Genomic DNA, 13,122 nt, shown 5'->3' with positions numbered 1-13,122 from the left:
GAGAGGCTGTACAATAAAAAAAGAAAAAAAGAAAAAGAGAGAGAGAGAGAAAGGAAGGAAGAGAGGGAGGGGAGAGGGAGGGAGGGGGGAGAGAGAGAGAAAGAGAAAGAAAAAGAGAGAGAAAACGAAGAAGATTCCTCAGTCATTAAGAGTGAATTCCAGCGGGGCCCTAGGTGCTAGACTCACATGGCTGACTGTGGTTCAACTCTCAGACCTGGCAGCTTGAAATTCATGCCAGGCACATGTGTGTGTGTGCCCAAAACCCCAGGAGGAGAATGGAGACAAAAAGACAGTGGTGTGACCATCCTCCCAGGGGGGGACGTCTCACTTTCCCTCTCTGTGCCTCTCTGTCTCTCTGGTGAGCACATGCACCAAATGGCAAAAGCCTAAAAAAACAAGCAAAAAAAAAAAAAAAAGAGAATTGCAGACCATTCTTATGGCCTTGGTGGCTAAGGAGTTAGATCACATATGGACATCTGCACAGTTCAAATCCCAGACCCAGCAGCTTAAGGGACATGCCGAAATCCCCACAGGGTGGAGCTATGGAGAAGGGACTGTGACATGATCACGCCTCATTGGGAGTGTGCTCTGTCTCTGGCAAGTGCATGCACCCTCTGGAAAATTAAAATTAAGGAACCAGCAGTTAGCGTAATGACTATGTCGCTGGATTCCCATGTAGTCGACCGCGGTTTGCGTCCCAGACCTGGTGGTTTGAAACTCACGCTGGGAGCGTGTGTGTGCGCGTGCCCAAGATCCCGAGAGGAGAATGGAGAAGCGATTGCAGTGTGGCCATTCCCCCTGGGGGGGGTGATTTCTCTTTCTGTCTGTCTCTCTCTGTCTGACAAATGCACGCACCTTATCGCAAAAACCAAAAAAAAAAAAAAAAGAAAATTAAATCTTTTTTTTTTTTTTGAAAAAAAGGGCTCTTAAAGAAAAACTAGTGGGTTCCTTAGAATTTGTGGGGTATTTTATTTTTGCTTATTTGGGTGTATAGGCCCAGACCACTATAAATGGTCACGTTTATTTACCACGCCCAAAACCTGATCGGTAGAGACCCCCACGGCCTTATTGGAAATCAGTCCCCTTGAAGAGTCCTCCAGCTGTTCTGGAGGGCGACCAACCAGCATGGTCTGCCCAGGACTGAGCAGCTCCCTGAATGTGGGGCTTTGAGTTTGAGATGGGGACCGTCCCAAGCAAGTGGGGCCGATGACCCTGTGGCGGTCACACTGTGACTGTGCTCCCTGAGGGCTTTTCTATGAGCTCAAAACCAGCGCCCAAACTTCCGCACCAACTCGATTTCTATTGTGTTTATTGTCAACACACACTTATTTACAGTAATGACCATAAAAGTAGTTGATTAAAAAACATCGGTGGGGTCAGCAGGTGGCATAGTGGTTAAGGCACTGGATTCCCACATGGTTGACTATAGATCAAGTCCCGGACCCGGGAGCCTGAAATTTATGCTGGACCTGTATGTGTGCCTGCCCCAAATCCCAGGAGAATGGAGAAGGGATTGCAGCCTGGTCATGCCCTCTTGGGGGAGGGGAGTTCTCACTTTTTCTCTGTCTGTCTCTGGCAAATGCATGCACCATACGGTAAAAACCTAAAAAAGTCATCAGCACCAATCTTGGAGTAGCCATGAATAAAAACCACAGTAGGTAAAGCCACGACAGGAGGCATCGTCACAAGAAAGGGGGCCTGAGCAAGGAGCTGGGAGGGAAGTGGACCGTGAGAGAGAGAGAGGGGAAAAGTGAGAAAGCAAGCCGCCAGGTCCAGGACTCAAACCACAGCTGGCTGTGTGGGAATCCAGCGCCTTAACCACCATGTCCCGTGCCAGCCCTGGAGACACTTTCTAAATCACTGCCACCACCTGTTTGCTCCTCTGTAAAATGGGACCCAAACTAGATCACGACTCGACGTTTTCAGAAGCCAGAGCACGTCCGAGTTGTGGTGTGGCAGTCCCGAAAGCAAGGAGAGTTGGCATCAGATTTCATTATTTTAAGTGTAATTTGCTGAATTAAAATGACTCTGATATAAAAGCAAACACGTAATGGCAGCCAGGAGCTTGTGGTCACAGGAGGAAAACCACGCCGATGAAAGCAGCTGCCGGCTGCCTCCACATTGCCCATTAACATTGCTGGCTGCCGGCTCCTTTGTCTGCTGGCATTTCTTCACCAAGGGGTCACAGACACCAGATTCCAAAAAAGTTTGTTGGAGAAAAAAGAGAAAATCCAGAAAAGTGGCCATTAGTTTGCGTTTTGAATAAATGCAGGGAAAGCTGTGCCTGATCCCATTTTTGGCGGAGGGGAATCCAAGCCCGGCTTTTGAGGAGCCTCAAGGTTTGAACAGAGCCTGGCCTAACACTCATTGGTCAGAAGGATGCTTAAGGGGCTTTTCCCAGCTAAAGTCTCAGACCCCTCCCTAGTCCCAGCTGCTGTGTGAGTCACTGTGCAGCTGGTCCTGGCAGCATCTCGGCGACCCCACACAGGGGCTGGGGCAACTGTCCTGATTGGTTGTCCCAGCCTCAGCTGTTCACAGCCACAGGCACAGGAGCAGGCCAGAGCCGAAGGCACAGCCAGATGGCAGAGGGGATCAATGAGGAAACAAGCCTTCAAGGCAGCTGGGCAGAGGCCCTGCATTCACGGGAGAGAGCCCGGGCAGGCACAGACGGCTGGTCGCGGGCTCTGGGGGGCAGCAAAGCAGGCGAGCAGCTGTTCTCCAGCAGGGCTGCCGCAGAGCTGTGGAGGGAGAGCAAAACCTTGCAGTGATCCCAGCCCGGGGGCGTGCCGTGTGCAGCTTGGAGCCACACACAGCTGCAGCCCTGGGGGTGCCTGGGAGCACCTGCCTGGACAAACCAGACAGGTGACAAGACAACGCCAGGAAGCTGCCAACAAAAGGCACAAGCAGAGAAGCAACAGGAGGGGACAGGTGGCCAAGGGCATTCATCCTTCCAACAGACGTCCACTGAGTAACAGCAACACAGGAGCCTTCCTGAGTCACTAGCTTTATTTTCTTTTTCCAGAAGGAAATACAAATTATTTGTAAAATTATCTTAAGAAAACAAAAGTGCAATAAGTGAAAAAGTAGCAAAAGTAGCAGTCCTCCTTCATTCCACATCTGCAATGCCACTCTCCAGAGGTCACCACTGGCATCGCCGTGGTGTGGGGTCTCCGGGACGTTATGTGCATACAGAAAGCACGTATGTACACACATGCACACTGTCTCGCAACCAAAACAGCCATCTTACTCTTCACATTGTTCTGCAACTCCGTTTCCCACTTCCCATCTGGTCACATTTTACATGTCAGTACGTATGTCTGTGTCATTCTTTTGAACAGCTAAATGCTTTTCCACAGTAAGAAGGCAGCAGAGGAAGCTGGCATCCGTTTCCTGCCTCTCACTCCGAGACTGCTGCAGTGAGCATCCTTGCACAGACATGCTTGCACGCTGGTCTGGGTATCTGTGCTATAGAGATCTGGCAGCTTCACTGGACCATGAAGTTGGCACATTCACACGTGTAATAGATGCTGCTGAACAGCCTCTGACAGCAGCTCACAGCCCCGCCCACGGTGCCTTGCAAACAGCAGTTCTGATTTGAGAAACAAAATCTAAAAACACCCCCATCTACACATTTGGGATATAATGTTTATGGCCTCGAAGGTCCCCCTACTCTGAAGCTCAAATAGGTCTCCAGGCTAAGACCCCTCTTTAAAGGAAGCCCTGGCAGGTCAGGAGAAGCGGTGATCACGTCTGTTTTCCCAAGCATCATCAGAATTCAGGCAGGAGCTACCGCAGCGTGGGCCGGCCATGATTCATAGGCGCAGTACGTCGCCTGAAGGATGAGGACGGGAACCTGGCCAGCACAGGCCTGCCGTCAGGCTAACCAGATTCTTCCCTTGTGTGTCCTGCAGGTGATTGCGAATAACTAACCAGTCCTCCTGACTGTTCCAGGCTTGGAAAGGTCATAGCAGGAAAATAATAAAGTGACAACTGCATGAATCACATGTTGGTGAGAGTGATTAGCTTATTGTCCTAACATCAGGGCCCTAAAAACAAGAAACAAGCTGGGTTCATTTTTTTCTTAAAAGACATCCGGGAAACCCAACCTCTCACGTGGCACGACACGGGCACACTGCAATCCAGTGTGGGGGCTGTCCTACAGAAGTAAGGCACAGGGGGGTGCTAGGGGCTGTGTCTCAGAAGACCCGGGTCCCAGCCAGGTCTCCTCCTGGTTAACTGCGCTCCCTCGGACTGGAGACTTAACCTCCCTGACCACGTGCTTCTGCGCTAGTCACCTTCCTGGGACGATGGGGAGGGGGCCGGTACAATAAGACATGGAGAAATGAGAGGAGAGCACGTCTGCTCAGGCCAGCCAGATGGCACGGTGCTAGGGTGCTGGATCCCACACGGCCAACGGTGTGGTTCAAGTTCGAGAGTGGCGACTTGAAGGACACCATGGGTGTGCGGGCATGGGGGCGTGCCCAGAATCCTGAGTAGAGAATAGAGAAGGGATTGCGGCATGGCCATTCCCCATGGGGGGTGGCTTTCCCCCTCTCTCTCGGTCTCTGTCCAGTGAGTGCACATATCTTATAGCAAGAAAAGAAAAGAAAAAGTCTGCTTTATGAGCCTCCCTTTTTCTTTATAAAGACCAAAGAATTGGAACAAAGAGGGAAAAAGAAGCAAAAGAGAATCCATCTTTGCCTAAGATTTTTTTTTCTTTTTTTTTGTCTAGGATTTATTTTTTAAGAACAAATAATACAAGACAGGATAAATCAATACTTTTTAAAACTTCACTTAAAATTCAGATTTCAAGGGCCAGTAGGTGGCATGATGGTTAAGGCACTGGACTCCCACATGGCCAACCGCGGTTCAAGTCCCAGGACCTGGCAGCTTGAAAATCATGCCAGGCCTGTGTGCATATGTGCCCAAAATCCCAGGAGGACACTGGAGGAGGGATTATGGTGTGGGCCATCTCCCCTGGGGAGTGATTTCTCACTTTCCCTCTTCCTGTCTCTATCTCCAGCAAGACACATACTTATGCAAAAACCTTAAAATAAAATAAAACAAAACAACTCACAGATTCCAGCTGTTAGACTCTAATAACCCCAAGCTTGCTGATCTATAAGAGATGCTGGTTAGTTTACAGCCCAAGATTCCCACAGAGCAGAGGTTCTCACGTGGAGGCAGTTCTGTCTCCCTGGGCATACTCAGCGACTGGGCAGACATTCCTGGCTGGCATTGTCCCAGGAGGGTAGCACTGACATGTGGTGGGCAGAGGCCAGAGAGGGCACTAGACATCCTACAACACACAGGACATCCATGACACAGCACGCTCTGACCCCGCACCTGTCAATGGTACAGAGCAAACACGGAGTTGCAGGCCAGGCGCTGTCCTGGGACCAGCCTGGGGAAGAGGCCACAGTACCCATGGTGTCCTGCTGCTGCTCCTTTGCTTGGCACTTGTCTCCAACCTGGAAGCTGCTTAGAGCCCGTCTGCCATGGTGGTGAAGGAGCAGACCCCACACAGGCTACGAAATCTTTCAGTTGTAGGAAAGTCCAGGCCTCGGCCATGTCTAGGCCTGGGACAGGAAGGCTGCTGGGTGACAGATAAAGCAGGCTTACGGGCCCTGGTCTCATTAAGTTTTAAAGAAGAGCTTCTTCCGGAGGAAGTTAAAACAACCAGGCATCTGTTTGTAAATCCCTTTCACCGACACAGCATCAGCGACCTGTGAAGACACAACCACGGGGAGTTCTCTGAGCTCAGTTCTCACAACCGAGGGAAAAATTCCAAAGAGGGGCTGGGAAGGGGCGCAAAGAGGGGTGCTGCGGTAACTCAACTGGACCCACATGGTAAGGGCTTCAAGCTGTATACTCTGGGCACACGCACATGACTGTGAGCCAGGCTGGCTCAGGCTGGGGGTGGATCATGGCATGAGGACCCTGTTGGGGGTGCCTGTCTCCCTCTCTTTCTATCTTAGAATAAATAAATGAATAAATTTTTGTTTTGAGAGAGAGATTTTTTGCTGTGGGGTGTTTGCACTTGCCAGAGACAGAAAGAGAGACAGAAAGCAAGAAATCACCCCCCGGGGGGGATGGCCATGCCGCAATCCCTTCTCCTCCATTCTCCTCTCGGAATCTTGGGCACGCATGCACACGCGCCCAGCGTGTCCAAGACTTGAAGTTATAAGCTACTGGGTCCGAGATTTGAACTGCAATTGACTACATGGGAGTCCAGCAACATATAAATTATGTCATCTCCTGGTCCATGAATAAAAGAGAGGCTAGGGGTAAACCCCCATTAAATCAGCACTTTATAAACAGCTCTGACTGAGGCCTCCCAGAGGGAGTATATTAAGAGCACGCACCTCGAATACAAGTTTAAAAAGCTCAAAATGCAAAATTTCCAGGTCAAACATCCACAAAGTTTAAATCAGACTGAAAGGCTTGCACTGGAGACCACCAAGCCCAGGAGCCCAGCGACTGCTGAGCCCTGGCTGTCCCTGCCCCGCAGGGCCCCGACACCCCTGAGGCTCACTGCCCAGGCCATGGCCGCAGTGCCCTGGAGGTGAGCTTAGTGGCTACCCTGCGCCTGCATTTCTCTCGTCCTCCATAAATAAGTAAATAAATAAATAAAGTGGGAGAGGGAAACTGAGAAAGTAAGCTGCCAGCCCTGGACCCAAACCATGGTGGCCATGTGGGAGTCCAGCGCCTTTAACATCATGCTGCACAGCAGCTCACAGGGCCACACTCTCCCTCTGGAGCAAAGAGTGGCCCAGGCCTTGAGTCCTCTGCAGGCACCAGACACCTGGACGAGCAGGGGGGACCCAAAGGCAGCGAGGAGCCTCGGGGTTTCTGTAGGAACACCTGCTGTGAGTGGGGTTTGTAGGTAGCAGAGCTGGGCCCTGCCAGCCCACCTTTCCTGTCTGCTCTCTCGCTGGGCCTGAGAAGGGGTTAGGAGGGATCTGTGATTCTTGAGGACCAAGAGTTGAAGACTACACAGCAGAGCAAGGCACAAGGGGGGCTCTGCAAACCGCCTCCAGGGTGCCATGCTCTGGTCACGGAGCCGCCCCACCCTCACCCTGAGGACCTGTGCCATCAGCAGGGAGGGAGGAGACCTCACAGGAGGAGGGAAGGCAGCCCTTTGAAAAGAAGGAAGATGTCAGCCCAGGGGATAACATCTCAATGAAGAGAAGCGAGGCACAGTACGTGTGTGGGAATCGTCCTGGGTTCACCCCCAGGATCCCCTGGGCAGGTGAGCGGTGCCAGCACGCGTGCCCACAATGCGGGCCGGCTGAGACTAGCAGTGGACCACGGTGTGAAGACCTCACCGGGCGCCTGTCTTCTCTTCTCCTGTCTCTCTTGGAATAAGAAGAGAGAGAAGCAAAACGTCTTGCTGCCTCCAGCTCTGGCTCGGGCCCTGCCCCACCCTGGGAGGCCCCACTGCCCTGTGGCAGCCTCTGCTCCTGTGGAAGAGGCCGCACTCACCCTGAGCAGCAGGGATTGGAGGTCCTCGGAGTGAGCCCACTGCTCAAAGACGCCGTCCAGGGTCTCAATGTACCAGGAGCCGCTCGTGGTGTTCCTCCAGGACACGAAGCCTGTGCGAGCAGAAAGGCTGGACTCTGGAGAGCCGCCCCTCCCCCACCTCTGGAGTGAGTGAGGCCCATTTGTGCATCGGTGACGCGGCCCATGTCCCTGCACTCCGTCCTACTGTCGCCTCCTTCCGCCCTCGGATCCACCGCCTTACTTTGCCTGTGATTTCCGTTTCCCACCAAGGAAACCAGGGTTCAGAGCAGTGACATAACTCACCCGAGGGATGAAAGAGGAAGAAAACTGCCACATGTCACCTGTCACACCTACCACGTGCCAGGCACGTGCTCACCATCCCTGTGCTCAGCTACCTCGAACCCCCATGATAACCCCTGAAGGACAATTACTCCTCCATTTTATTTATTTATTTTTAAAAAATAATTATTTTATTTAACTTATTTACTTACTTATTTTAATTTGACCAGAGAGGGACAGAATGAGAGAGAGAAAGCAAGAAAGCTAGCCACCAGGCCCTGGACCCGAACCATGGTCGGCCATGTGGGAGTCCAGTGCCCTTAACCACCACGCCACCTGTCGGCCCCTCATTGTAAAGATAAGTAGGCTAAGGCAGGCCAGGAGGAGGGTGAGGTAAGTGGGGTATGCAGACCCAAGGGCATGTGCCTCCTTAAGCCACGCATCCCAGGGCCTCATCACCCTCAGCCTGCGCTGAGGCTCAGAGAGGTGACTGCAGGGGCAGAACCAGGCCTCCTCTTCCACAGCACCGCAGCCCCGAGGGCAGATGCGAGGGCCCATGGCTGGGAGGGGGAGCTCTCCTGAGGTGCTCACCTGGGAAGGTGGAGTAGGACACAAAGATGTCACTGGGTGTGGGCAAACTAGACACGGCGTCCGGCTGGTCGAAGGTCCTGGGGCCTTCCTGGAACGGGGCAGCATCTGGTTCAGGGTTACTGCCAGAGGCCGAGTCTTCGGGGGCCGTGGAGGCCACCTCAAATCCAGGGTCTTTCTTCTCTGTAGAAAACAGGCATGAATACCACTTATCACTGAAAAACACAGACCAGGGCTCTGACCTCACATAATACCACTCGTCACTGAAAAACACAGACCAAGGCTCTGACCTCACTTCTTGGTACCATCCAGCATTCCCCAGCCAGAGACCTCTGGGTTCCCTCTGAAGCCAGTGTTCCAGTGCTGGGCAAACATGAGCAGGAAATAGGAACAAACATTTTACTTTTTTCTAAAACAAAAGTATGATGAGGTCACAAAGTAAAATCATGGGCAGAAAGGAAAATGCAGAAAACTTAGCAACAAAAACAAAGTTATAAGGTACACACTCAAAAGAATTGAAAATAGCTATTCAAACCAAATCTTGTACCCAGGTGTCACGGCAGCAGAATTCGCCCCAGTCAAATGTGGAACCAGCCCAGTGCTCATCAACAGAGGAGTGTTAAGCACAATGCGGTATGTTCTGGCATGCCACAGGGAATAGTACTCAGCCCTGAAAAGGAGTGAAATACTGATACTTGCTACAATGTGGATGAAGCTTGAAAACACTGTGCTGAGGGTCCAGACAGCGGGACAGGTTTCAGGTTCAAGTCTGAGATCTCCCTGTACATGCTGGGTACATACGTGCACATGATCCAGGCTGGCTAAGGCTACAGGGGGATCATGGTGTGAAGACCTGTTGGGGATGCTGTCTCTCTCCCTCCTTCTCTCTCTTTGTGTCTCTCTCTAATATAAGATTTTTAAAAAAATTTGTTGTAGGATGCCTGTACTCACCAGACAGAGATAGAGAGAGGGAATGTGAGAAATCATCCCCAGGAGGATGGCCACACCACAGTCTCTTCTCCTCCATTCTCCTCCTGGGATTTTGGGCATGCACACAACCAGCATGTTTTTTGAGTCACCAGGTCCAGGATTCAAACCATGCAGTCAGTTGGCCATGTGGGATCCATCCACCTTAACCACCATGCTAACTGACCCAGAAATCAAATTTAAAAAAATAATCAGTGGGGCCAGCAGGTGGCATGGTGGACAAGGGCGCTGGACTCTCACATAGGTGACCATGCTTCGAGCCCTGGACCTGGTGGCTTGCTTTCTCATTTTCTCTCTCTCTTGCTCGCTCTGTCCCTCTCTGGTCAAATAAAAAATAAATAAAGTTGAATAAAAGAATTCTTTAAAAATAAATAAATAAATAAAACAAATTCTAAGGGCCAGCAGGTGGTATGGTGGTTAAGGCGCTGGACTCCCATATGGCCAACTGCAGTTCGAGTCCCGGGCATAGTGGCTTGCTTTTTCTCTCTCTCGCTCTCTCTCTCTCTCGTCAAATTAAAAACAAATAATAATAATACATAAAATGAAATAAAATAATTCTTTTTTTAAAAATAAATAAACTTTTTAAAAAAGGAGAGAACTGAGATCCCGTAAGCTAAGAACTGGCTACCACCTAAATAACCAACGTTAGAGAAATGGCTTAGCCGGTGAGCGCCCGTCACTGGCGAGGAACGTCGTCAAGTCGTCTGAGCTAGCGGTGAACAGTGTCACTGAGGAAAGCGCCGTGCCTGTGGGCTGGAAGGCCAAGCTTAGAGAAAAAGATGCAATGGCTGTGTTAGCTCACAAGATTCTGCTTTGTTTTATGATGATCGTATTTTCTGTCTTTGTAGTTTTAAAACCCAAACTTCCCCGGAGCAGCAGCTGGGCGACTATGGCCCAGGCTGTGGAGAAACAGAGAACCACCCTGGAGGGACAAAGGGCTCATCCCAGGCCGGATGGCAGGCAGATCTGTGTGGCTGATCTGGAGTGAGGTCACAGCTTACCCAGTGGGACTCGGGGCCCATCTGCAGGGTACAGGGATGGTCCAGCAACTCCACACTCACAACCCCAACACCTACTGACCTCTCACCCCAGACAGCTGAAGCTCCAAAACTGCGGGTCAACTGTGTGCTCACAGCCCAGGTGCAGGGCCAGGTTTCTGCCCTCTGCCTGCCTCTCACCTACCTTCCCACATCCCACAGAGCCCAAGTCCGCAAAGGAGGCGCCTTAGATCAGGAAGAGTCCTGCCCTCGAGCTCTCTCAGTTCAGCGCTTCTGGGTGTTTCCCTTGAAGAGGTTCTGGAATCTGCCTTGGGTATCTGGGTGTGACTGGAAGTGGACAAGGATGGGGTGAGGTCCGCCCTGACAGCCTGGGGTGGGGGGTGCCATAGGAATGCAGAGGGACCAGTCCCTGAGAAGCAGGGAAGTGACAACAGGGTCAGAGGGGAGGCTATGGGAGAAGGGGAAGTGCGGGTCAGACGGGGTGCATGCTACATCTCCATTCGTGTCATCCTCATTCTGCAAATCTGACGCCACAGTCCAGCTGACGAGGTTATGCACTTACACGGGGCTTGGTTCTTAGAGCACCTCATGAATGCAAAGCTCCCTACAAGGCCAGACGCGTTCCCCATGAAAGACTTCTCCAGTGGGAGGAGGAACAGTTCGGCGGCACAGGAAACCCACAAGCTCTGCAGCAGTCGCTGTGGCTTTCGGCTTTCTCAGCCTGATCCCTACAACTCTCCAGGGAGTCACCCAAAACTGACAGCCTGGCCTGACAGACACAGCCACGTGGCTTCGGCCAAGAGCACCAGGCTGTACTGGGCTGCATCACGCTGACAGGACACACCAGAAGTACTGACTTTGAAGCCTGTTTTTCAGCCCTAGAGTTGTTTCCTTGGGATGAAGGGATAGACAACAGGTTGGAGGCTTTTTAAAATTGTTTTAAATTGGGACCAGCAGTTAGCATCATGGCTATGTTAGTCGACCGCGGTTCACATCCCGGACCCGGTGGCTTAAAACTCGCGCCAGGCGCTGTGCGCGCGTGCCCAAGGTCCTGAGAGGAGAATGGAGGAGAAGGGATTGTGGTGTGACCATCCCCCTGGGGAGTGATTTCTCGCTTTCTGTCTCTCCGTCTCTCTATCTGGAGAGCGCACGCGCCCTATAGTAAAAACCTCTCAAAAAAAACTGTTTTAAATTATAACAACAGTGAATTTTAAAACAGGAATTCAAGAGACACCAAAATCCAGGGCAGGCATTCCGATGCATGTACACAGGACACCTTGCCAGACCCGGATGCAGAACGGGGACATTCCTGTACTTCAGTTTTCAGTTGACATGGCGCCACCATGTGGTGACAGTGTGAAACACCAGGTCATGCATCCTGCAGGGACAAGCAAGGACCAGAACACCACAGGGGGCATCTCAATCACTGCTTGGTTCCCACTTTGAGATCTTGCCATTCCCGGCAAGGTTAGTTCTGTTTGGAAACCGTGCCATTCCCAGTGAGGTTAGTTCTGTTTGGTGAGAGTCTACATTATTTCAAAATTTGCTCAGAGATACTTTCATAGGGTTCCATTTCCAGTTCGAATCATCAGAATTCACAGAAGATGCAACCAGACGGTGAACTTGGTGCCAGGCTGGGCCTCGCCCTCAGAGAGCTGACCAGGGAGTGACGCCATCTCAATACAAGGAGAAGGTGGCACGGAAATGGAAGAACAGGGGCTGCAGAAGCAGGACCAGGAACCCTGACCTTGCTCAAGGGAGGGGGATTTAGGGAAGACTTCCTGAAGGAAGTGATGATAAGCTGTAACCAAAGGACGGATGATTAAGACTTAGCCAGGAGATGGGACCGGCAGATGACATAATCGCTGGACTCCCACATGGCCAACTATGGTTCAAGTCCTGAGCCTGGTGGCTTCAAAATCTTGCTGGGCACATGTGCATGCATGCCCAAGATCCTGAGAGGAGAATGGAAGAGAAGGGATTGCAGCACGGTCTCCCCCACCCCCCACCCAGGGTTGATTTCTTGCTTTCTGTCTCTCTGTCTCTCTCCAGCAAGCACACAAGCCCTATAACAAAAAATCTCTCTTTAAAAAAGTGAGCCAGGAGACAGGAAAGAAGAGCAATGGGAACCTGGGATATCCGGGAAAGCTGAGCCATGCTGGGGAGGGGGAGGCCAAGAGGCAGGGCCGGGTCACCCAGGCCCTCGCAGGCCCCACTTAGGCAGAGAGACCACACTGGCATGCACGTGACAAGGGTCCCTTGCTGCTGGGAACGGAGGGAGGGTGAGGAGAACGTAAGGCCAGCTAACCGTTATGTCCCGGGGAGCGGCCCCACAGCTCAGCCTTCATTCATGGTTCTCTTGCCCTTTTGTCTTTCGTTCGCCTCACAGAGGAAGCACCACAGGCTCCAGAGTGAGAGCACGCTCACCCACACGCTGTGGGCAAGAAAGGGGTGAGGTAGAGCAGCCCTCCCTGCACCTCCTACTATTGCGCTGAGGCAGCTGTGCCAGCGACGGGCTGGGGACTCCTCGTGCACGACACCGGGTCTCCCTGGGTGGGAGCTGAGAGGGCCCAGCACACAAGTTGTTTAAATGAACCATTGCTGAGGTCGGCAGGTGGCGTGGTGGTGAAGGGCACTAGACTCCTACAAGGTCAATTACAGTTTGAGTCCCGGACCTGGAAGCTTGCTAGCTTGCTTTCTCACTTTCCCTCTCTCTCTCACTCTCATTCTGTCCCTCTCTGGTCAAATTAAAAAATAAATAAATGAG

General features: G+C 51.8%; 2 protein-coding genes across 2 annotated transcripts in view; one reads left to right on the top strand and one right to left on the bottom strand.

Annotated features, from left to right (window-relative positions):
- The window catches only part of LOC102494723 (chymotrypsin-like elastase family member 2A), an 18,960-nt gene extending 14,956 nt beyond the window's left edge, over positions 1 to 4,004 (top strand). Inside the window, exon 9 of the mRNA XM_027770618.1 lies at positions 3,912 to 4,004. Within this exon, the coding sequence (XP_027626419.1) occupies positions 3,912 to 3,929 (18 nt within the window). The 3' untranslated portion in view covers positions 3,930 to 4,004. The remainder of the gene's footprint in view (positions 1 to 3,911) is intronic.
- A 1,331-nt stretch (positions 4,005 to 5,335) lies between these two features.
- Positions 5,336 to 13,122, bottom strand: part of CASP9 (caspase 9) — a gene marked incomplete at its 5' end in the record, with an annotated part of 19,583 nt that continues 11,796 nt past the window's right edge. Inside the window, 3 exon segments of the mRNA XM_014586560.2 lie at positions 5,336 to 5,726; positions 7,486 to 7,595; positions 8,374 to 8,553. Coding sequence (XP_014442046.1) covers positions 5,637 to 5,726; positions 7,486 to 7,595; positions 8,374 to 8,553 — 380 coding nt within the window.

This window comes from Tupaia chinensis, unplaced genomic scaffold, assembly GCF_000334495.1.
Source record: "Tupaia chinensis unplaced genomic scaffold, TupChi_1.0 Scaffold000146_1, whole genome shotgun sequence".
Lineage (NCBI taxonomy): Eukaryota > Metazoa > Chordata > Mammalia > Scandentia > Tupaiidae > Tupaia > Tupaia belangeri.
The sequence above is the reverse complement of the archived record's forward strand: the minus strand, read 5'-3'. Positions and strand labels throughout refer to the sequence as shown.